General features: G+C 50.0%; 8 protein-coding genes across 8 annotated transcripts; 5 read left to right on the forward strand and 3 right to left on the reverse strand.

The window, feature by feature from the left end:
* Positions 1 to 164: 164 nt before the first annotated feature.
* On the reverse strand, positions 165 to 2472 carry BDV14DRAFT_180337 (uncharacterized protein). Its single transcript, XM_073769900.1, has 8 exons — positions 2313 to 2472; positions 1884 to 2239; positions 1788 to 1835; positions 1043 to 1737; positions 641 to 969; positions 354 to 586; positions 262 to 295; positions 165 to 214 (listed from the first exon to the last, which is right to left on the reverse strand). Exons 2-7 carry the CDS (start codon positions 2200 to 2202, stop codon positions 279 to 281), a joined length of 1641 nt encoding a protein of 546 aa, XP_073624365.1. The 5' UTR covers positions 2203 to 2239; positions 2313 to 2472; the 3' UTR covers positions 165 to 214; positions 262 to 278.
* A 2940-nt stretch (positions 2473 to 5412) lies between these two features.
* BDV14DRAFT_211110 (glycoside hydrolase family 154 protein) lies at positions 5413 to 7600 on the forward strand. The gene is made up of 2 exons (XM_073776033.1): positions 5413 to 6002; positions 6060 to 7600. The coding sequence occupies exons 1-2, from the start codon at positions 5521 to 5523 to the stop codon at positions 7510 to 7512; spliced, it is 1935 nt and encodes a 644-aa protein (XP_073624366.1). The 5' UTR covers positions 5413 to 5520; the 3' UTR covers positions 7513 to 7600.
* A 3627-nt stretch (positions 7601 to 11227) lies between these two features.
* Positions 11228 to 13194, forward strand: BDV14DRAFT_211113 (sugar porter family MFS transporter; the record flags this gene model as incomplete). Its single annotated transcript, XM_073776034.1, has 6 exons — positions 11228 to 11327; positions 11413 to 11458; positions 11508 to 11732; positions 11781 to 12764; positions 12825 to 12898; positions 12960 to 13194. The coding sequence occupies 6 exons, from the start codon at positions 11228 to 11230 to the stop codon at positions 13076 to 13078; spliced, it is 1548 nt and encodes a 515-aa protein (XP_073624367.1). The 3' UTR covers positions 13079 to 13194.
* Positions 13195 to 13264: 70 nt separating this feature from the next.
* Positions 13265 to 13685, forward strand: BDV14DRAFT_123581 (uncharacterized protein). Its single transcript, XM_073765949.1, has one exon. The coding sequence runs from the start codon at positions 13315 to 13317 to the stop codon at positions 13579 to 13581; it is 267 nt and encodes an 88-aa protein (XP_073624368.1). The 5' UTR covers positions 13265 to 13314; the 3' UTR covers positions 13582 to 13685.
* BDV14DRAFT_123580 (uncharacterized protein) lies at positions 13686 to 16630 on the reverse strand. The gene is made up of 3 exons (XM_073765948.1): positions 16466 to 16630; positions 15563 to 16405; positions 13686 to 15511 (listed from the first exon to the last, which is right to left on the reverse strand). Exons 1-3 carry the CDS (start codon positions 16589 to 16591, stop codon positions 13790 to 13792), a joined length of 2691 nt encoding a protein of 896 aa, XP_073624369.1. The 5' UTR covers positions 16592 to 16630; the 3' UTR covers positions 13686 to 13789.
* A 46-nt stretch (positions 16631 to 16676) lies between these two features.
* BDV14DRAFT_123582 (glycosyltransferase family protein) lies at positions 16677 to 17966 on the forward strand. Its single transcript, XM_073765950.1, has 2 exons — positions 16677 to 17054; positions 17112 to 17966. Exons 1-2 carry the CDS (start codon positions 16899 to 16901, stop codon positions 17874 to 17876), a joined length of 921 nt encoding a protein of 306 aa, XP_073624370.1. The 5' UTR covers positions 16677 to 16898; the 3' UTR covers positions 17877 to 17966.
* A 255-nt stretch (positions 17967 to 18221) lies between these two features.
* BDV14DRAFT_180348 (SDR family NAD(P)-dependent oxidoreductase) lies at positions 18222 to 19646 on the forward strand. The gene is made up of 10 exons (XM_073769901.1): positions 18222 to 18342; positions 18455 to 18599; positions 18686 to 18772; positions 18834 to 18896; positions 18955 to 19062; positions 19120 to 19171; positions 19222 to 19310; positions 19366 to 19428; positions 19485 to 19563; positions 19615 to 19646. Exons 1-10 carry the CDS (start codon positions 18293 to 18295, stop codon positions 19638 to 19640), a joined length of 762 nt encoding a protein of 253 aa, XP_073624371.1. The 5' UTR covers positions 18222 to 18292; the 3' UTR covers positions 19641 to 19646.
* BDV14DRAFT_180351 (methionyl-tRNA formyltransferase) lies at positions 19647 to 21144 on the reverse strand. The gene is made up of 4 exons (XM_073769902.1): positions 20858 to 21144; positions 20731 to 20801; positions 20548 to 20675; positions 19647 to 20489 (listed from the first exon to the last, which is right to left on the reverse strand). The coding sequence occupies exons 1-4, from the start codon at positions 21114 to 21116 to the stop codon at positions 19751 to 19753; spliced, it is 1197 nt and encodes a 398-aa protein (XP_073624372.1). The 5' UTR covers positions 21117 to 21144; the 3' UTR covers positions 19647 to 19750.
* Between the last annotated feature and the right edge of the window lie 72 nt (positions 21145 to 21216).

Consider the following 21216-nt stretch of genomic DNA (forward strand, 5'->3'; position numbering starts at 1 on the left):
AAGCACATATTCAAGCGAAGTTTCAAAGGATTCTTGAAGGACCGCCTAGTCCGATGCAACGGGTTCTACAGAAGGTGATACAGGAAGACCTGGCCACTAGAACTAATGAAGAGCCGGAGATGGCACTTTCAAGCTTTATTATTGCCTAGAAAGGTAATACATGACCTCGCAAACGCTGGGGGGGTGTGTCGAACTTAGGATACCGCTAGGAACGCTGGTTGGATATTAGTCAGCGCTTGCTCAGTCTTTTAGTCAGCTTACCCCTATTTTGACTGTATTTAGTGCAGTATCGTAGCTAGATTGAATGAATCAGACCTTCATATTCTTCGGGTGGTGTACCAAATATTACGTACGTGGCGAAGTTCGACATATAACAACATGACCATCGAGCAAAGGAAACAGGCAACGATAAAATTCCTTTTGATACTGATCTTCTAAGCGTAAGGAATCACCTGTCAGCGAACGTGGAGCATCTGATAACTGACAAGGCTGGAATCTCTTTATGGCATCGAGCACTAATTGTAGGGGAGAGCCATAACCAAGTGTGTTGTCAGAATGTCTCTCTGAGAAAAGATATTGGCAATACCTGGATAATCGTATTAGCAAGCTGTGTAAAGCAAGTTATATACCATGCACCTACCAGCGGTGGACTTGACTTGCGAATACAAAGTGTACATCACCATCTGATTTCTCGGCGTGGAGCCAACCATTTGTCCAGAGTCTTTCAAGAGCCTCTTTTAGTTCTGCACTCTCGTTCTCGAAGCAAGACTGGTAGATCCCGTCACAGGCAATAGCGACCTTGAGGACACTAGCAGGGCCATATTTTTGTATTATGTGCGGTGGAGGTAGACCTCTGGCAAATGGGAGGCCACATATCAAGTCGAAGAATCGTTTGGGGTCACTGAAGAGAGCTTTGCTTGTTATTGACCAAGTAATAGGTCGATGGCTGCGCACGATTGTATAGAGTGCCTGTTGTGCGAAGTATCAAATTAGTGAATTGGTCTGTAAAAGAACCGAGCTCTTAATTCAGGACATGGCTTACAGGTAAGCGGTTCAGAACTTGCGTAAGGGATGTAAGCAACCCAACATGTCCGCTGCTGCTCAGAAAGAATCCTTGCTTCAAGTCTTGTGTCAAAATAGCTCCGGAGTTTGGAATGAAAGTTGGCACATATCGGTTCAGGACTTCATTTGCTTCATCCTCATCAAGCAGAAGACCGACAGGTTTCCAAGGTGATTCAACATTCTCATCTGGTTTAAGCGATATCTGCTGTTCCGCGCTGAAGATCATCGGAGTCTTAATATATTTCTCCTGCTCGAAGCCATTGAAGCCTCTTGTCGGAGAGCCGTAAGACATGAAGAGAATGATATACACCTGGGATGCTGGTTCAACAGCCTTAAATAAATCAGCCCATAACTCGCCGTCCCAATAAGACTCTTGAGCCTCGTCGACAAGGAGAAAGCCTCGATGTGTCAGCCACTGGCGGCCATGAATTCCAGTTTGTGCCTGGAGATAAGCGGCCCAGCCGTTTGCACTGCGAACGGATTTTATATCCCAACCTGAGATAACATAAACAGGTGTTGCTGGGTCGCTTTTGAGCAACTTGTTAACCATAAGATTCATGATTGTCGTTTTCCCCGAAGCAGGGGTCCCGTTTACTTGGATGATATGGAAGTATTTCACCCGAGCAATAAGTTCGTCGACCACTTTGTTCCGGGAAGCAACTTGAGACCCAATTGCTGCGAGAATTAGCACTGATCTTGCCGTGTCTCAACAATGTATTACTTACCCACCGACTGAGAGATCTGTGCGGGCGGAGGGCCGGAATTAGGAGAATCTGCAGGCTAGTATTAGCAACAGAGAATCAACACTGAGAGAAACCCACTATAGCCAAGGTGTAGAGACATCGGATGCGAGCATTTATCGCATTCTCCCAGATCGATCAACTCATCAAGATGCGAAATGAAAGATCCGGAGGTGCACATGCACTGGAGTAAACCGGTTTCATTTCGCCATGAGCAAGGCCCCATGGTGAGGAGCAAGTTCTGTTTATTGGTGATGGCGGAGGATGGTGTCAAAATTCGGCAGGAGGAGAGCGAGGAAGTAACAACAGGGGGTTGAGGTAGGTATGACTGGTTGAGGAAGCGTAAGTCGGCCATTTTGTCAGTTCTAGGATTCTTTCTGATGCTTGTTGACCGTTCCATTTTCGAGGCCCGAATGTCCTCGCGCAAGCAAAAGCCACTAATACAAGAAAGAGCAGCTGTTAGTAGTGATCTTTGCATTTTCTTCAGTAAGACATGCTAGAATAGCTTACTTAACATTATATCTTCAGACCGTACAGCACGTCTCGTCAGGATAATACTCAAACGAAGACTTTTCAGTCCAAGAGATTAGAAGTAATGGGTTGGAGGGCGAAGTGAAGTGTGCTGACGAAAGACAAGACAAAAGGTAACTAGATAGTTATTCAACTGCTCTGTCACATGATACATATTATCTCAGTGACCTCATACCATAGATGATCATGTGTGGCAGAAATTCTGCCGCCGCTAGTCCTAATCAGAAGCTTCTCAAATCTATGAAAAAGCTTATATCTAGCCGTTTTGAGCTTAGCCTACAGAGCTTAGCCTACAGACTTGTATCACCGCTTTCTGTTTTGACTATCGTCTTAGGACACTGAGGGAAGACTGAGGGAAGACTCATATTACTGAATTCCAACTTCCTTACCTCAGTGTCCCTTGTCCAACGGGCATGAGAGAGAACTCCTTTATAGTGTCATTCTATTACCGCTCAAAATTATGGCTGTTTCCAATTCACCTCTCGGAGGATGTCTGGGTTAATGATGCCCACACCCATTGTGTCAATGGCAACAATTATCCGGCGCTTTGAGACTAGCCGCTTGAATTCAAGAGATATATTTGTCTTCATTTTCTCTGACACTACTAATTTTGAGTGGAATGGCATAACCACTTCATTTCTTTCTTCAACTGTCAGCTGTTGCCGTCATTGTCATACAATTTGCAGGATTTCAGTGATACGCTCACAGTATACGGTGGTCTTCGGTATGTCCAACAATCTTCCCATTCCAAATTGTGTACTGCTAGCAACCAAGGCAGGGTTACATAGCGTTTGATAGGTCAATAAGCCTCCCCTGGTTCATGGATATGTGACCCGTTGGTATTAAAGGTCTCTTTCTCGAAAATTGGGGCCTCTTATTAGGTCGTTTTCACTTTGCACACTGGCTTATTCCCCTCATTGGTGATGCTTATTACCTTGAGCTCCGCCCACAAGTGACAGATATTGTCAATACGTTGGAATTGGCCCGGAACTGGAGCCTGAAATACTAGCGCCTTCAGCGCCTCTCTAAGCTGAAGCTTACAGGACTTTTTATTGATTTATGTTTACGATTGATACCTCGCTTCAGCACACAGATTTACCAGCAGGACAGACAGTAACCAGTCATTCTTGAGATGAATCACATTCTAAGCATAACGTTACCAGTTGGCACGGTGCTACAGGAGGCATACGTTGCGGCGCAGTATACTATCCGAGCGCGAGTCTGATGAGGCAGTCTAGGTGAGCTAGATCCTGAGCGTAGGCTGTTGATGGTTGCTCGGGAATAGTGACGGCTAGGACAGATGTCGCAAGGCGTACGACCAGAAAGGTCCGAAGCCTTCTTCGGAGATCCGTCAGGGGTTCTAGGTCGAGGGCGAGCTTAGGCTTGTGGTTTGAACATCTGGAGGGCTAGGGCGGTAGGTCCAGATGCTGACTACCCGGGTAGTAAGATTGAATGCGTGGGCCTTGTGACGTAGCACTAGGCACGCCAGACCCTGCGCGCTCAACCAAAATGGTCGATAATTGCTGGTCGTAGGACCAGCAGAGGAAGGGCCGCCAACTGGCGTCCACACCAGGTGCAAGACCCGGTTGGTCGTCTACCTACATTGTTGCCACCCTGCTGGTACCCATACAGACAACCCTAAGTGATTAAAATCACTTTATAAAATGTCATCCTTGATGGCTGCTATAGATCCTTCGCTTCACAATTCCAGCTCGCGTGCGCTCATCATGTCCTCATCCATAGCGAGCTCCCCCCGAATTGCATAAAGATTGTATTTGGTTCTGTCTTCAAATACCGCCTCAAAACTCTATGCGGGAGTGCGCTTCCGCAGATTCTTATTATAGAATGTCGCCTGTCGGTTTCTCGCGTCCTTCTCACCACTCGTTTTACCTCTGATAGGTCTGACTGATCGATGACAAGGACCTCGTGTGCGGTTTTCCGGTGACTGTTTTTGCCCATCGAGCCGGGACATGTTTATTTGCGGAACGAAGCGTAGCAACTATTACAATTCAATAGCTGGTTTTTGTCCTGAATTTCTGTTTATTCAAACGCATGCGGAGTACTGTATCATACAATAGGTCCTCCTTTTTTGGTCTTTTATTCGCTTCCCGTTGGGCCTGTTTTGCATCGAATATATCCACTGTATATCGTTCGGGGTCTTGTTGAGAGGGCCTGAATTCAGCAGCACCTGCTGTGCCTGCTGTGGTTATACTATTCTCATCACCGTCCCATAATGCATTAGCAATCACGGCATCCCTTGCTCCTGCCTGATGAATATCTAGATGTGTTGTTCGGTCCTTCCTTTCACGGACTCCAGGAATTAAGGGAGAAAAAGAAGTTGGGAGGGAAAGAGGGTTAGAACAGCAAGGACAGTTCTTATATACTTGGAGGTGCTAACGAACGGGTGGTGATAATATGGCGTATCGGGCGACTATAATGAAAATGGATAACTAACTACAACAGGGAATTCACAGGTCCTCGCTTTACACCCAAGAAAGGAGATTGGGAGAGTCAACCGTGAGTCGATGATTCTAGACTAGTTAGTGCTGCGTCTGACTTTGAGCGTAGAACCTGCTATATGAACCAGCGGTGGAGCGACATGAGGCCAGTCCGGGGTTCTGACCTTCAACGAAGTAGATAGTCACCTACCAAGGATGGGGTATCTCTTTAATGTGTCTTTAGCACGGCGGTTGCTTCTGTTCGTCTTGACGGTCAGGACACTTTCTTATGTAGGGCTACAACATGTTACATTATTCCACGGCTTGAGATTGCGAATGAAGAAGGCGATGTATGTATAATCAGTCAGACCTTCTATGTCTTTGCATCTTTGCATGTAGAAGCTCCAGTCTGGGAGTAATGGAGCTGCGGGTAAATCCGGGGAAACAGGCTAAACCCTGATCGGTGGAACAACAACATCCACCTATCACCATCCACCTCGTAAAGCTGCAGCTCACTCCTTCAAGACCATGCTCCATAACATACTAGGCCCAGAATATAACTATGTCAGCAGCCCATGATACTCTCTGGGCTTATGCACCTCTCGGGGCGCAGGCCGATCCATATACCCATCCCCCGTCGGCCTTTACCCCGAACGCCGAGACATCAAGTAGGTATATAATGTCAAGACCGCTGACTGAGGGGTAATACCCCCCGCATCTGACATTCTATACCACAAACCGACTTGAAAATGTCAGTCCAAGCAAACGGCAAGACCCCAGCCCAGCAATTCAGCCAGTCACCCTTCCTCACCCGCAGCGACTTCCAAGATGCCTGCCGCGCAATCCTCCACCCTCTCGTCACGCGCTTCACACCAGGCGGCAGTCGCGTAAAGATCGGAACGTCAACAACTCGATTCGACGAGGGCGGCGCACAGATTGAGGGGTTTGCGCGGCCGTTGTGGGCTTTGGCTTCGCTTGTAGGAGGTGGCGGCGACTATGCTGCTGCTGCCCGATGGCGCGATGGGTTTATACATGGGACTGATCCTGGGCATCCAGAGTATTGGGGTGATATTGAGGACCAGGATCAGAGGATGGTGGAGCAGTGTCCGATTGGGTTTGCACTTTGTGTTGCGCCCAATGTATTTTGGGAGCCGTTGACTGAGGAGCAGAGGGGGAATGTTGCGAGGTGGTTGGCTCTTATTAATGAGAGGGAGATGCCGAATACAAATTGGTATGCCTTCTTTGAAAAATGGTGGATTGAAAGTTGGAGATACTTACATGGACTCAGGCTATGGTTCCGAGTTTTTGCAAACTTAGGGCTACGACGGAACGGCGCGCCATACTCTCTCTCGAGGATTGAAGCTGATATGGATCATCTGGATACGTTCCACGTTGGTGGAGGCTGGAGTAATGATGGACCAAAGTCACACCACCAGATGGACTATTACTCGGGCTCCTTCGCTATCCAGTTCTTGCAGCTGCTGTATTCCAAACTCGCTGAAGACTTTGATAAGCCTCGTGCGGACCGTTACAAGGAACGTGCAAGAGAGTTCGCTCTCGACTTTTGCTACTACTTTGACCCCGACGGACGGTCTATTCCCTTTGGTAGATCCATGACATATAGATTTGCGATGGTGGGCTTCTGGGGAGCATTGGCTTTTGCGGACGTCGAGCCGCCCGAGCCACTTACATGGGGCATGGTGAAGGGCATCCTCCTTCGGCACTTCCGCTGGTGGTCGACGCAGGAGGATATATTCAACAACGACGGGACATTGAATCTAGGTTACTCCTACGCAAACATGTTCTTGACTGAAAACTATAACTCGCCCGGTTCACCATACTGGTGCTGCCTATCGTTTGTTCCGCTCGTCCTTCCCGACTCACATCCTTTCTGGGCAGCCGAGGAAGAACCATATCCATCACTCGCACCAGTCGCCGCGTTGAAATATCCAAAGCACATCATCATTCACCGAGGTGGCCACACCTTCCTTCTCTCTTCAGGACAAGCATGCCACTACCCCGTGCGCGCAATCCAAGCAAAATACGGAAAATTCGCATACAGCGCCTCCTTCGGCTACTCCGTCCCAACAGGCGGATACCAGCTCGAACAGCACGCCCCAGATGGCATGCTCGCCCTCTCCGAAGACGGCGACACCTGGCAAACGCGCCGGGTCGTTGAAAACGCCCGCATCGAGTACAGAGAGAATATCCCCGTGCTCATCTCAGAATGGCGACCCTGGCCGGACGTCGAAGTCGAAACATTCCTTATCCCGCCGGTCGAGGGTAGTGAGAACTGGCATATCCGCGCGCACCGCGTGCGCACACACCGCGATATCCAGACCTCAGAAGGCGCATTCGCTATCTACGGTTGTCAAAGCGGGAATGGACGCGTTTTGAAGCCATTAACTGACCCGTCGAACCTCTCGTCCGAGGGAACCTTAGCGGGAAGCCACTATTCACTTACCGTTTCGAAGGCCGGTGCTGTTGGGATCGTGGAACTTAATGCGGACCGCACGGGTAAGATTGTCCTTGCGGACCCGAATTCGAATTTGATCCATGGACGCACGGTACTGCCTTCGTTGGCTTCGGATTTGAAGGGTGGCACGCAGGCTTGGTTTGTTAGTGCTGTTTTTGCGTTGCCGGCTGAGGGGAATGGAGTGGATTGGAAGGGTATTTGGCTTGAGAAGTGGGAGAAGCAGCCGTTTATTCCGGAGTGGTTGAAGGAGTTGGTGGAGGGGTGAGCTCCTCTTGTGTAGTCGGATTCTCTGCGGTTCTGGCGCGAGCCCTAATATGACTGTATATCTCAAATGAGAAAATCACGCTTTCGACCATGGACTATCCCGTAGACTAAACACCCATTGAATACCCCTCAGACTGTAACAAGCACACGGCCGGGCCGTCCATGGCCGTCGAGCGTGCCACATGCCATCGTCTTGATATCAGCACACAGTCTAAACACAATATCGCTGCAAAGTTGCTAAATTCCGTGCGCATGCAGAGTAAACTCCAAATCAACGGCAGCCACGCTGCCCAGGACCCCAGCTCGACCAATCCTGTGGGGTTGACCTTCGCCGGCTTAGAACTACCGAGCACCTTAACGGCCGTTGACAATTCTACCTTCCCTATGCCCTTCGGACCCACTTTCCTCAACAACGAAAGTGAGGTTACAGTAACCGCTGCTTTTGACGACATAATATCCTCAGACGGACCGCGTGACAGTCGTGTTACCACCGCCGTCTTGAACAACAATGCTTTGGAGAGTCAAAATGCCGTCGACTATGGCACAGGATAGTTTGACAGCGAATTTGACACTTTTGTTGACTTCCTGGCCTCTGTCAACATCGTCCTCAACTCAAAGGGCAACCTGAGCTCTGCACAATCTCGAAACAGCCGCGACCCTCCGACGGCCTTCAAACATCGTTGCTACAAGTGTTTAGTGTTTGAGAGTTATTAATCCACACAAACTGACCTCCACGAACTCAACTGTACCGGGCCAAAGCAAGAGCCTCAACAAGCACGGTTGCAATGCCCACTGTGTCCAAGAACATACGGCTCACAAAGAGGTCTAAAGGAGCACCATGACAGGACCCACCTGAGAGCAGACAAAGTTTGCAAGAAGGAAGATCGTCCTCATCGTGGAACGGTTTACGCATTTAACGAGTGGAGAGCACATCTTCGGAGGTTTCATGTGAACTTGATCAAAACGCCTATGTTATGCCTGTTCGCCGCTGGAGACTGCACCACCCCGGAGAAGTTATTTGAGTTTTCGGACAACCTTACTTCTCATCTCGGGAACATCCACAAGCTGCCTCATAAAGAGGCAACCCGCCTCATCAAACAGAGACAAGCTAAGCTCTCGGCTCAGACACCGAGCGGCAACTTGGGTGCTTCTGCTTGAGCGCAATACGATAACCATGTCCCTCTATTTTCATTTGTGTCTTGTCATTCGGTTCTTTGTTCTCCTCTACTTTCTGTGACTTGACAGGTCTTGATCTTGCCGGTTCGCTATACACCATAAGGCTACAATCTCTGCCATGTATAGCTAGACCTTGCTCGCCGTCTTTATCGGTTCAAGGTTGTTGATCTGTGCCTATTTTATCATTATATCTGCTCGTAATGTTGCTGCTATTTGTGCTGCTAGTATTCATCACCGCTTTCCTTTGATCGAATTGTTTGGCTCCGTGCGTAGATCATTCGCCCAGCCAGGAGAGGGTATGGCACGCAGACCAATATCCTAGTACCAGATTAGGAAATCACAAAAAAAGTTTTCATTAGTATACTAGCAACCATAGAGTATCAGCATCTCTCATCACTTTATCTCGTATCACTGTTTTATCAGTCCAAAACCTGCTCTTTCATTATAAGCATCCTTAAAATGAAAGACACATGTTTTTATAGATACAGGTTTTCTACATGAACCACGCCTCATATATAGCAGGCTAGGTGCTCCATCCAAGTTTGGTATTCGATTCGATCGGGTAGAATGTCTACGGTTCGATGGATAAGCCAATGCGACACTTGGGTTGGAAGGTTGTATTAAACTACCTATCTAGACTATCAGTATTCATGACTACAGAAATAGGAGTACTGGGGGCACTCTTGTCAAAAGCTTAATCTTATTCATTTTAAGCATGCTTGATATGGTTGATCCAGCTCCTGGTATGCAGGTTCTTTACTAAGTGTTAGTACTCAATTGATGTCTTTTTATAGCAAGCAATGTACGCAGGCTAGCTGACTTTTAGGGTGACTAAATCTTATCAGGTTCCTTGTTATCCCTTAAGTAATTCGATATAGTAGAAGAGGTCTTACAAATCGCCCTATCCAGATGAGCAGCTCATGATAATGGATACAGGAGCACTCAAGGCATTGTTTTTAGAGCATGAGTTGTATTGATACATTCATCTTCCCTCCATCTTCTCTCCAAATACTTCACTTTCCAAGCCGTCGTGATGGTTCTTGTTTATTTGATGGAGAAGATACGGCTCTTTCTCCTGACAGTGACAATACAAGAATCAGTATCGGATATTGCAGCTCTTTACAGAAAAGCTCTCTAACGGGTAGAATAGGGTTTGTAAGCCGTCAAACAAATCCGCCTTATAACCCACCGAACACTAACATAAGCCTGTCCACCAAGATCCATCTGCATCTACCAGGCTTTGACACCAACGCCACGAGGCTCGAGAGTCAACACAACCGTCTACTCCGTACGCCAGGGGCGAATCGCCTGTCTTGCCCGGGCTGCGAGTTAGCCACCACCTCAACGGCGCTTATTGTGTCCGAGATACCGGGATAATCCACGATGCCAGATAGACACTCCGCCGGCCTTATTCAGAGCTCGGGACCCGGACTTGGCCCTCTGGCTGACAGTGCTTGGCAGAAACCAAGGGTCGACCCTACCTTTGACAAGGCAATGCATGATGCTAATATCCTTCGCTTAGTGGTGGAGAGAGGGAGAGAAGGCAGCAATGTCCAAGCTAGTTCCTCTCATCTATCCAAAGATGTTCCAGTTTGCCGGTCAGCTCTGGCGCAGCAGTGGCGTCTCTTGGACTGGCCCAACAACACATCGTAGGGAGGGACATTGGATCTTCGAGTCCAGGCTCGAATTTCTGCCGGGGTATGAGTGATGGTCTTTTTCCACGCCAATTTTGCCAAGTTATTTCCAAGCCAGGCTAAATGCAGAAAATCTACACCAATCATCGCTGAGGCCCCCAGGAAATCGCGTCTCTTCCCCGCATTGTTTTCTGCTTAGACTTTTGCCTTTTCCCCGGTGATCCATCCAAACCCTGCAATCCTCAGACCCTAGTTCGCCCTCACCCATGCTACCACATCTCAGCTTGCCTCCCCTCACTGGTCCTCGTGATGATACCCTCCCTCGTTCCAGCTTCTGTGGGGCCCTACTCCAGTTTCCCCGGTTGCGGATTCGCTCTCATCACGGCGTGACCTCCTTTTTCTCAAGGTAGTCCTGCCACAAGGCTAACGCTCGCCCATGCCCAGACGGGAATTGATGTGCTATCCCCCTCGTTTATGAGCTCGCTCCCTTGTCCAACTTTGGCTTGATGCCAAGTTTGACTGTGGCCATCTCTATTGCACATGGGATTCGTGGAAACGAGTTTCTGCGGCCTGTCTCGCTTTTTTCCGCTGACAGTCTCTCATGATATCCTTTGAAGCAGATACCGACGGTTAGATTGCACTGCTGTCGTTGGATCGTCGGCTATCTAGCATGGTCCTTCTCGAGTCCTATAACTACCCGGCCCGACCCCTGTCGGCATGTTGTGAAACAGGTTCTCCCATTTATCTGCGTGGCTCACTCGAGTCTTCGAAGACACATCCTCGCCGTTGTTACCTGTTACAGCACAGAACGAGATTATAGCAAGCATTAACGTTGCTTCGCCAGCAAAGTCAACATCATTTCTCTTCCTTTCCTGATATCTTGGACAACCTGAGCAATCAGCAATCATGTCCCTCCTTCTCAAGAGACTCGTCCATAATGAGGCGATGCGGACGGACCCCCCCGAGATCTACGGATGGAGGGTATACGCATTAGCTTGCTCTATAAGTCTTCCTGCTCGACAATACCCTCTGTTCTACGTTGCTGACTATCAATCTTCACGCTTGCTTCGGCGGAATGTTATTCGGTGTAGAAACGGGCATTATCGGCGGTGTCCTGAAATTGGAGCCATTCATGGAGTAAGTAGCTTCAAAATGATCTTCGTGAGTCTACTAACAGTCCAAACAGCAAGTATGGCCTAAGCGATAAGAGCGACACGGATCAGGCGAATCTTTCTGCGAATATTGTATCCACCTTACAAGCAGGGTGCTTTTTCGGTGCTCTGGCAGCATCTTGGGTCGCTGATAAGTATGGCCGGAAGTTGGGCTTGATCGTTGCTTCGTTTGTGGCCATACTGGGAGTTATCATGCAGGTTGCAGCGAGCGGCCACCTCGAGGCGATGTACATTGGACGGTGAGTTTTCCTCACATCAGGGACTAGGGTTAAATCTAATTCTGGTAGTCTGCTCTGCGGAATCGGCGTGGGTTTTGCCTCAATGGTCAACCCACTCTATGTTTCCGAGAATGCTCCACGAGCCATCCGCGGTGGCCTTACAGGTCTATATCAGCTGTTCATCACGCTTGGTATTATGCTTGCTTTCTGGATCAACTACGGTTCCCTCCAACATATCACCGGTACAGCCCAGTACCTCGTTCCCCTGGCTATGCAAGCTCTTCCTGCAATCCTCCTCCTCATCGGTATGCTCCTCTGCAACGAGTCCCCCCGATGGCTGGCCAAGCAGGACCGCTGGGAAGAAACGCGTGCTACCCTCGCTCGAATCCGCAATCTTCCTTCAAACCACGCCTATGTCGAGAACGAATTCCAAGACATTGTCCGTCAGCTTGATTTTGAGCGCCAGCTCGTCGGCGGCTCAAGCTTTGTTGACCTTCTCAAGGAGATGTGGCTCATCCCCAGCAACCGCAAGCGAGCCCTCATCAGTATCTTCCTCATGGTTTGTCAGCAGATGACCGGTACAAACGCTATCAACTACTACGCGCCTCAGATTTTCGAGAATCTTGGAATTACAGGAAGCTCCAACGGCTTGTTCGCGACAGGAGTGTACGGCATCGTCAAAGTCGTGGCCTGCGCGTGCTTCCTGGTCTTCGTCGCGGACTCCCTTGGCCGCAGGCGCTCTCTGCTCTGGACATCAATCGCTCAGGGTCTCGCGATGCTTTACATCGGTCTGTACGTCCGCATTGCGCCTCCCAAGGAAGGCGAGCCCGTCATTCCCGCTGGCTACTTTGCTCTTGTGTGCATTTTCCTCTTCGCCGCGTTCTTCCAGTTTGGCTGGGGACCCGTATGCTGGATTTACGCTTCTGAAATCCCCACAATCCGTCTGCGCAGTTTGAACGTCTCCTTTGCGGCTGCTACACAATGGTTGTTCAACTTCGTCGTTGCTCGCGCTGTTCCGAACATGCTGGCCACTGTTGGCGCAAATGGATATGGGTGAGTTTACTCCCGGCGTTTCCCACTTTGAGTATCAGATTTAGACTGACCGTGTCCCAGAGCATATCTCATATTCGCCTGCTTCTGTTTCTCCATGTTCGTCTTTGTCTGGTTCTTCGTTCCAGAAACCAAGGGTACGCAGGATTCTTCTCCCTCCTTCATCAAGAACATTAAGCTAATTGATCAATGAAACAGGTCTTTCGCTCGAGAAGATGGACGAGCTCTTCGGCGTCGCGCACAATGATACTACAAAGGAGCACCCCGGCACTCCAATCGAGAAAGAGGAGGAGGTTCGCATCGAGAAGGCGGCATGAGAAGATTAAGATGCGTTGGATTGTTGGGACCAAGCGTCCTCCATGTCATTCAATGGCTTCGATTAAAATGTCTCCTGGAGTCCAAGGATGCCTGGGACATGTTTCCTTTCGAGTCGAGAAACCTAATTTCGTCGCTTCTGTTTGATACCAGGTCCTAGTATGCGGTAATGAATCAATGATTTACTATTGCTATTGCTTTGCTATCTCTCTTCGTAAACATCGTCAAATCGTATCATATGCGCCTGCGTCCTGGTGTCCGCTTATTCTGGTCTGCGCCAAGTATAATAAAGAGAGCGGCCTCTGTATATGCATGCACTAGAAAACAAAACAAGAGGACGGCAAAAATCCAAGACAAACAGCACCACAGTATATTCCCACCCGTATCCAATCCAGTAAACCACGCCCAACAGATGAAACAAGACAACAAGGAACGGAAGGAAAAGCACGGAGTATCAATCGCTAATACATGTAGCAAGGAGATGCAAGCAAAAGTGACAGTCTGACAGTGACAAACGGGAACATCAGAGAAGGAAGACAGGCAAACAAGATAGTAAAAACAGTGTAAACATGGAGATTCCAAGCAGCAGTAGAGCCCCGGCCCAGGACGCCGGATGACATGCAACAAGTGGGCGAATACAGAACACAATGCAAATGAAATGAAATGAAAAGTAACCAGAAAAGCAGAGTAGAGTAGAGTAGACAGATAGAAGACTACCTAACCCTCCTCCTCGCCCCCGCCGCAGACCCCATCGCCTGCAATCGCTGAGACTGACTCCTCGTCATCCTCTGAGTCCCCGTGCTCGTGCCCAAACTCGGCCCATCATCAAGACTCAAACTGCCCAACCCAGGCCCGAGTTCCGACCGTCTCGGCGAGAAAAAAGCATCATTCACCGTACTATTCCTTCCATATCGAATATCCTTGACTGTGTTATTCGTTGTCCCTGTTGCAGTCGTCATGGTAGTCTCGGTATCCGAGTCGCGGTCGTAGTTGGAGTCGTGGTCTGAGTCGGCTTCGAAGGATTTGAGGGATTTGAGACTGAAGCTGTGGTTGTTTGGGTTGTTGCTGTTGTTGAAGGTGGGTTTGGAGAGGACGGTGGAGGAGGAGGATGAGAAGGGGGTGTCGAAGTGGGAGTAGGGGAGGTGGTAGTGTGAGTGAGATGAGGCTGAGGCTGGTTCCGGGTGGTGGGTATTGAAGCTTGAGCCGTTGGTTGTGGAGGCGAAGGAGAGGGGTGGGGGTGCGGTTGATGAGGGGGTTCCGAGGGATTGATATGTAGAGCGTCTGCTTCTTCCTGACCTTGGTGAGTCGGCGGGTATGGTATCGCTAGGTGACGAGGGTCGCTGCTGCTCATGAACCAGTTCAGAGCTGTGGTTGGGGTTGGGCGTTTCACGGTAGAAAGCCAGCAGAGCTAGCGTCTCTTGCACAATCATGAAGATCAGAAGAAGCTTTCCGTATCTGTCAAAATAGTGTCTTTCAGTTGTCAACCCTGGAAGGTAGCCTCCGAGGTGAACAGCTGCTGTAAGCTCGGCGATGTATACTAGTAGTTCCATGCCATTCCAATGCGCAAGCGGTTGCTTTACGCTTTCAAGAAGAGCAAAGCCAGCAAGCAGGCTGACACATCCTAGAGATGCGACTTCGATGTAGTAGCCCCGGACGGAGACGAGCCCGTACTGCGAGGCACTCCACGCGGTAAGTGAAATAAGAAGCAGTCCCAGCCGAACACATTGAGATACAAAAGCTCCTTCCAGGCTCGCAGACTGCGGTGGGCGAGGTCTTTGCCTCGCCTGCCGCGGTGATTGATATGTGGGCTCATCATTCTCCGCTGACTTTATGGTAAATGCTCGATCAAACAGGTTTTCTAACCCTGTGGAAGCATGATCAGTTGGCGGAAAGAATTTCGGCGGCGCGAATACCGGGTCAGGTGAGGGCTCCGCCCGTCCCCAGTTCATTGAAGATTGAGCTGGGGTGCGGTGGAAAGGATTGGGTTGAACGACCTCATCGATGGGCTTCTGTCTCTGCAGATGCTGAGTTCGCAAGTTCCACGATGGGGGCTTTGGCGCAGCGGGCAGCGAGCCATAGAATGGGGTCGGTCCGGAAAGAGCGGCTTTGCGTTGGTCCCTTTGATGGGCAGTCGAAACTGGCCGGAAATTATGCTGAATGGAAGGAGTCCAGTCCATATCGTCTACCTCTGGCGGCGGGGTCGGGACATGGCGTTCCTCCTGGGCGGTTCGCGGGGTGGCCAGTTTCTCAACGGGGAAACGTGGTGTCATCTGCTGAGAATTCTCGTGAGGGGTATAAAAAGGCTGCTTTGCACCTGTGGTTGCTCGAGGAGACATTTCTGTTTTTCGAACGGGGGTCGCCGTGGGAGTGTCTTCGGACCAATTGACCAGCGGTCGAGTATCGTAACGGACTATGCGCCGAGAAATGACAACAGACTACAACTATGTTAGCAATAGTTATCAAGCATTAGCAGGACAATAATATACCAAGATGGTAAAGAGAACCATGAATGTATGCAGAGCCGGCGGTAGGGTGGCGTCGAGGCCATGCGACGAAGGATCCCTAAGCACAGCCCAGAATGCGCAACGCACAACCAATACAATCAATTGAACTTGATAGTACTCTCCTAAACGTACGAAACGGCCTCCTCTCCCTTCAACCTTCAGCCGTAGCTTTGGGTTCCACCATATTGAAAGAATGCCAGCTACCAGAGACAACCCAGCGTACGGCACTAGATCAACAGGGCAATGGCTAGGAAGATTGAGGGCACGAAGGGTCTCGTTAAAGTGCGATGCAATGGACGGCGACGTTATCGAGTCTTCGGGGTCTTGCAATGGCTCTTCAACAGGAAGAGCGCTCGTCATGCTCCAAGCAAGCTGGCCCGCAATACTTGCCCAGTAACACATAGCACCCGCAAATACCAGCAGACTCCTCCAATTCCATTGCCTTGCTTTGCGCGCCGCTTTCCCTGCCTTACTCCTATCCATCATCCGTCGCAAATGGTCCGATTTCGCTTCGTATCCTGCCTGGCGGATGCGCGCCTTTACACGCGGCTCGCACCTGTCGCATACTTGAGGGTAGCGCTCCTCCAGGTTCCTTCGAAACTTCGGATATTCTCGCTCATACGCGCTGTAATTCGGATCATCGCTCGACGGAAAGTATGAGGCTAACGCATTGGTGAAGAGGTGTTGATTCCGGACACACTGAGCGCAGAACAGGTCGGAGCCGGTCAGCCCGAGGTCAGAGGGCTCGAGAAGGGATTTCGCGGGGCCCGGCGTGGGCGGATTTGGATTCGTTTCTGCAGTAGGAGGATCTGTAATCTCTCCATTCTAGTCGAGATTAGTCTATTGTTTGTGTAGCGGGGAAGCGCAGCAAAAGAAGTGACGTACTTCGTCAAGGTAGTTGATCGCCTCGCAGTGTTTACACTGCCATTTTCGGACAGACCCTTTATTGGGCTGTGCAGAGCGACGGCCGCAATAGAAGCAGCTTAGTCGCTTTGAGAAGAGGGGAGCCATGTTGTGAAGAACATTTGTTTGGTGAGGGAGGGATGTTATGGTGGAGGAAAAGATTCTCGAGAATCCAAGAAGCTCTAACTCCGACAACACCGCAAACCACGTGAACGCGGAACACTTTCTGGCGATGCGGAGTAACACCTCTCTCTAGATCGCATTCACTAGACACTTCGACAAGGTCAATCGGCTATTGACACCATGTTTCTGCTTTTCCTTTCATGATGCCTGCAAATTCGCAGCCTCATCTTCTCATCACCTCAACAGAGCGTTCCGCAACTAATCTTCTACGCTTCTTCGCTTCTCCGCCGCCATGCCATCGCTCAAGCTAGCTCTTGGCCTCTTAGCCTTAAGTCTCTATTTTACGTCTATATGCTTCATTTACATGGTTCTATCGCACTTGTCGTCTCCCGGAATAGCTGCTTTGTTTCTCTTCTTCTCAGTCTTGAACACTTTTCTAGCGGTTCTGGTAAGCTCCAATAATGTTCCGCATCGGAATGCTTGCGCTGACGCGATAGATATACAGTCTCTCAGCGCTTTCGCTATTTCTCAGAACACTCCAGTTCCCAAATGGCGGCCGAGACACTCCCCGATCCACCTCCTCATAGTCCTAGGCAGCGGCGGCCACACCGCAGAGATGTTCTCAATGCTCCGGCGCATGGAGCTCGATCCAACCAAATACACCTACCGCACCTACATTGTGAGCTCGGGCGACAACTTCAGTGCTGCAAAGGCAGTTGAATTCGAGGCGAGTCTCGTCAGCCGCAGGGCAAACCCCGCATCCTACGCAATTGTTACTGTGCCTCGCGCCCGTCGCGTCCATCAATCCTACCTCACGGCGCCCTACACCACCCTCCTCTCCTTCTGGTCTTGTCTTCTTGCACTATGCGGGCTTCATCCCGACCAGCAGCATCAGACACAGGCGCAGCTTCCTTCGCCTTATCCAGATCTTATTCTCACCAATGGTCCCGCGACAGCCGTTTGCGTTGTGCTGGCCGCTAGACTCCTGCGCTTGAGCCATTGGTTCTTGAGCAATCTGCTCCCGGGTAAAATGCGCTACCATCCGCTCTCCATTGTTGGCGCAAGGAACGGAAAGGCTCTGCAGACGGGGCAATTCCGACTACGCACGGTGTTCGTCGAGTCTTGGGCTCGAGTAAAGACATTGAGTCTATCAGGGAAGATTCTTTTACCATTCGCAGATCGGTTTCTGGTCCAGTGGCCTGCGCTGGAAGGCAAAAGGGCGTGGTGGGGGATGAGAAAGACTGAATACGTATCCGGTCTTCTGGATTGATTCTCCGGCAGACGACCTGTAGATGCCTAACATTGGTGAATTTCATTTGCCGTAGAGTAGTTAAAGGAATTTGCCAGCAATCTAAATGGTTGAATCGTGCTCCAACCGAGGTCTTCAATATCCAACGGATCGTCCGCTCAGAGAACGGCCGGTCCGATCCATAGCTTAAAGCATTAATCTCCGACGGAGATTTCTCAGTAGTGACATTTAGAGCTCTTTCATATACTTAGATACCGCTCCGCGTCATCTCTAATCCTATAACTACGCGTCCTCGGTGTTCATTGCGAACCCCAACTCAACCCCACGTCTACCCCGCGGATAAACACCACCAATTTCAAGGTTCACGATTGAAGCTCGGGCTATCTCGCTCTTACAGTCTAACTTATATCTCGAGGACACCAAGAATCAATTGTACCATGCCGTACTCCTTGAAGAATCGCAACGTTCTCGTCACCGCAGGCTCTAGGTACGTGCGCGATGCAGCCCAGCCCAGCCCAGCCCTACCCACCACTGCACCGCAACGTCACTTCGCCTGACTTGGTTCAATCTGTTAACAAAGCTATTTACGATGAGTCTAGAGGTCTAGGTGCCGTCGTTGCCCAGAAGTTTGCCGCCGAGGGAAGCAACGTCGCGATCAATTACTTCTCGAGCAAGGACGCTGCGGAGAAATTAGCGGAGGAGATACGAGGGAAGTATAGAGTTAAGATCGTTTTTATTCAGGGCGTATGTTTTTCTTCGTTCTGATATTGAAGAGGGTAGAGTATAACTATAAGGGCATATTAGAGCTGACAGTAGTTGTTCTAATCTAGGACGCAAGCATTCAGACGGACTGTCAGCGGATAGTGCAGACCACTATTGAGGAACTGGGCGGACTGGATGTTCTTATTTCAAATGCTGTGGGCTGAATTTTTTTTCATGGAGGCTTGTGCTTTTTCAAAGCTAACGTACGCCTTGAAGGGTTGGACCAAGATCGTTCCCTTTAATGACCTAGATGCTATGCTTGAGGAGGACTGGGATAAGGCACTCACCATCCACCTGAACCTGAAGCATAGAAACACAAATGGCTAACAGGTTACAGTGCTGGTCCAACAATGTGAAAGGACACCTCTGGCTCTTCAAGGCAGCACTTCCTACGTTCAAGGCTAATCCTGAGGGTGGCGTGTTCCTGCTTACTTCGTCTGCTGCGGTTCGTATAATTGCTCCCTAAAAGCCATAGATTCCTTCTCGCTGACAGGCTATACAGGCCATTTCAGCATCAGGAAGCAGCCTGCCATACTCTGTTACCAAGGCAGCGGGTGGGTTTATCTCCCAGAACTGATGTCAGAGCCTTGCTAAAAGAATGTAGGCTTGCACATGATTAAGTGCCTTGCCCAAACACAAGGGAACAAGGTCCGCGTCAATGCAGTCCTACCGGGTCTGCTCATGACTGAATGGGTAGGTGTTGCCAGGATCCATTCTGCAAGCAGGACGAGGACTGACCAGATCGCAGGGCCTGCGGTTTCCCCAAGAGAAGATCGATGCTATCAAGGCAAAGGCCGCTCTTAATGCCCTGGTATGACATCCAAAGCAAGGATGGAGACCGTCTGCTAACGTTTACTGTCACCACAGGCCGAGGTGGAAGACGCGGCAGAAGCGTTCATCTCGTTGGCTAAGAACTCATCACAGACTGGTCAGGCAGTTCAAGTCGGTGAGTCTTGATCGGAAGTTTCTTCGTATTGAACAATAGCTGACTTTCTAGATTCTGGGTTCGTGATTAAATATTGAACGCTTGGTGTGGAATAGTTCCAATAATCGGTATTTATATTCGCTAAATTTGGTATCATGGTGTTAGTGTATATATAATACATTTGATATGTCCTCCTTCTAGGGTTCTTCTAGCAAAGAGGGTTATGGAATGGAGCAAATGGGACATCATGCGATGGGAAGGTACGGCTGCCGACCATTCGGGCTTTGAGGGCAGCGCGAAGTGCATCCGCATTTGCTTGTCCTTCCACCTTCATCTGGTGAATCTTAATCAGCTTTCCGTCCTTGGTAAAGACGTAGACTCCTTTTCCAGAGTCGGCCTTGACCGTGTGCTCGCCATCGATAAAGGGCAGTCCTGGGACCAGAGCGAATGCATCGGCTCCTTTCATTGGTTGAACTTCATCAAATTCGGTGAGTATGACTCTTTTCTGCTGGAACGTTGGGACAGGACCAGATGGTTCGTCGAAAACCAGTGACTTGCTCCATAGTGGCCCTAGCACCCGGTGTCGCCGGCTGATGTCCGCTGAGGTCCAAGTAGCCCAGTCAATGTGTCTGGCTTCCGGTTTTATCTTCACGGCGTGTATCAGGTCTTCGTCTTTGGCGGAATACCAGCCTGCATCTTTGACAGGGGGAACGAATAGGCCCTGCCGGATGCCTTCGACCAGTATGTCTGCGCCTTTGGGGGAGACAATACCCAGTAACTCTGGGACGGTGCACGTATTGGGGTTCGGAATATCGAAGCCTGGAGAAGGGGTCTGAGCAAGGATTGCGCCGCGGTCGAAGTGCTGAAGGTGTAAGGTCTGAAGAGTGACGCCCGTCTTCGTTCTCCCAGCTAGGAGCGTATGGTGTAGTGGTGCAGGGCCACGAAAGCTACAGCGGTTCACGCAATCAGCATCTTATAGGAATATCGAGCTAGACTTCAGCTTACTCAGGAAGCAATGAAGGGTGGACATTTAGGCCGCCGTATTTGGCGCCATTGAGAATGCGCGGCGGTACAAAAAGCCCAAACGATACAGCCACGATCAGGTTTATGGGACCATCCGGGAACACGGGGGGCTAGAAGCCGTGAGTTTGTATGCAATAATGTTGACGACGTCGATGCTGTATATACCTGCCATCCTCTGAAGGTATCGATCTCGTGGACAGGTAGCGATAGTTTCGTCGCGGCCGCCTTAATGGGAACTATCAGAGAACAGTATTAGCGACACGTCCGAGCAGAATACATGTGAAAAAATTACCTTCGCGTATTTGCTTCAAGCCCCTTCCGACCCTCTTTCCGGGTCTGCAGACAACATCAATTGACGCGAGGCGATCAGGCTGTTTCACGTGCTCGGCGTGGAGAGCTTGGAGGGAAGCTATACTGAAATCATCGGAGCCGCAGAAGAGTATTCGGAGTGGGTCGTGGGGTTTCGTGGAGAGACATCGCAATCCGAAAGACGGCCATAAGCCTGGCCGCCGGTACGAGCATAGCGAGCTCGCACCTCTTGAGAGAAACATAGCTATCGAAGCTTTAGGCAGCTCAGAGGGAATCTATTCCAGAGCAGGAAAGCTCCCGAAAGCTCCCCGACGGCGATCTAGCCCACCACGTGATGTCACT

Source organism: Aspergillus stella-maris (assembly GCF_047715825.1).
Source record: "Aspergillus stella-maris strain CBS 113639 unplaced genomic scaffold BDV14scaffold_64, whole genome shotgun sequence".
NCBI classification, from domain to species: domain Eukaryota; kingdom Fungi; phylum Ascomycota; class Eurotiomycetes; order Eurotiales; family Aspergillaceae; genus Aspergillus; species Aspergillus stella-maris.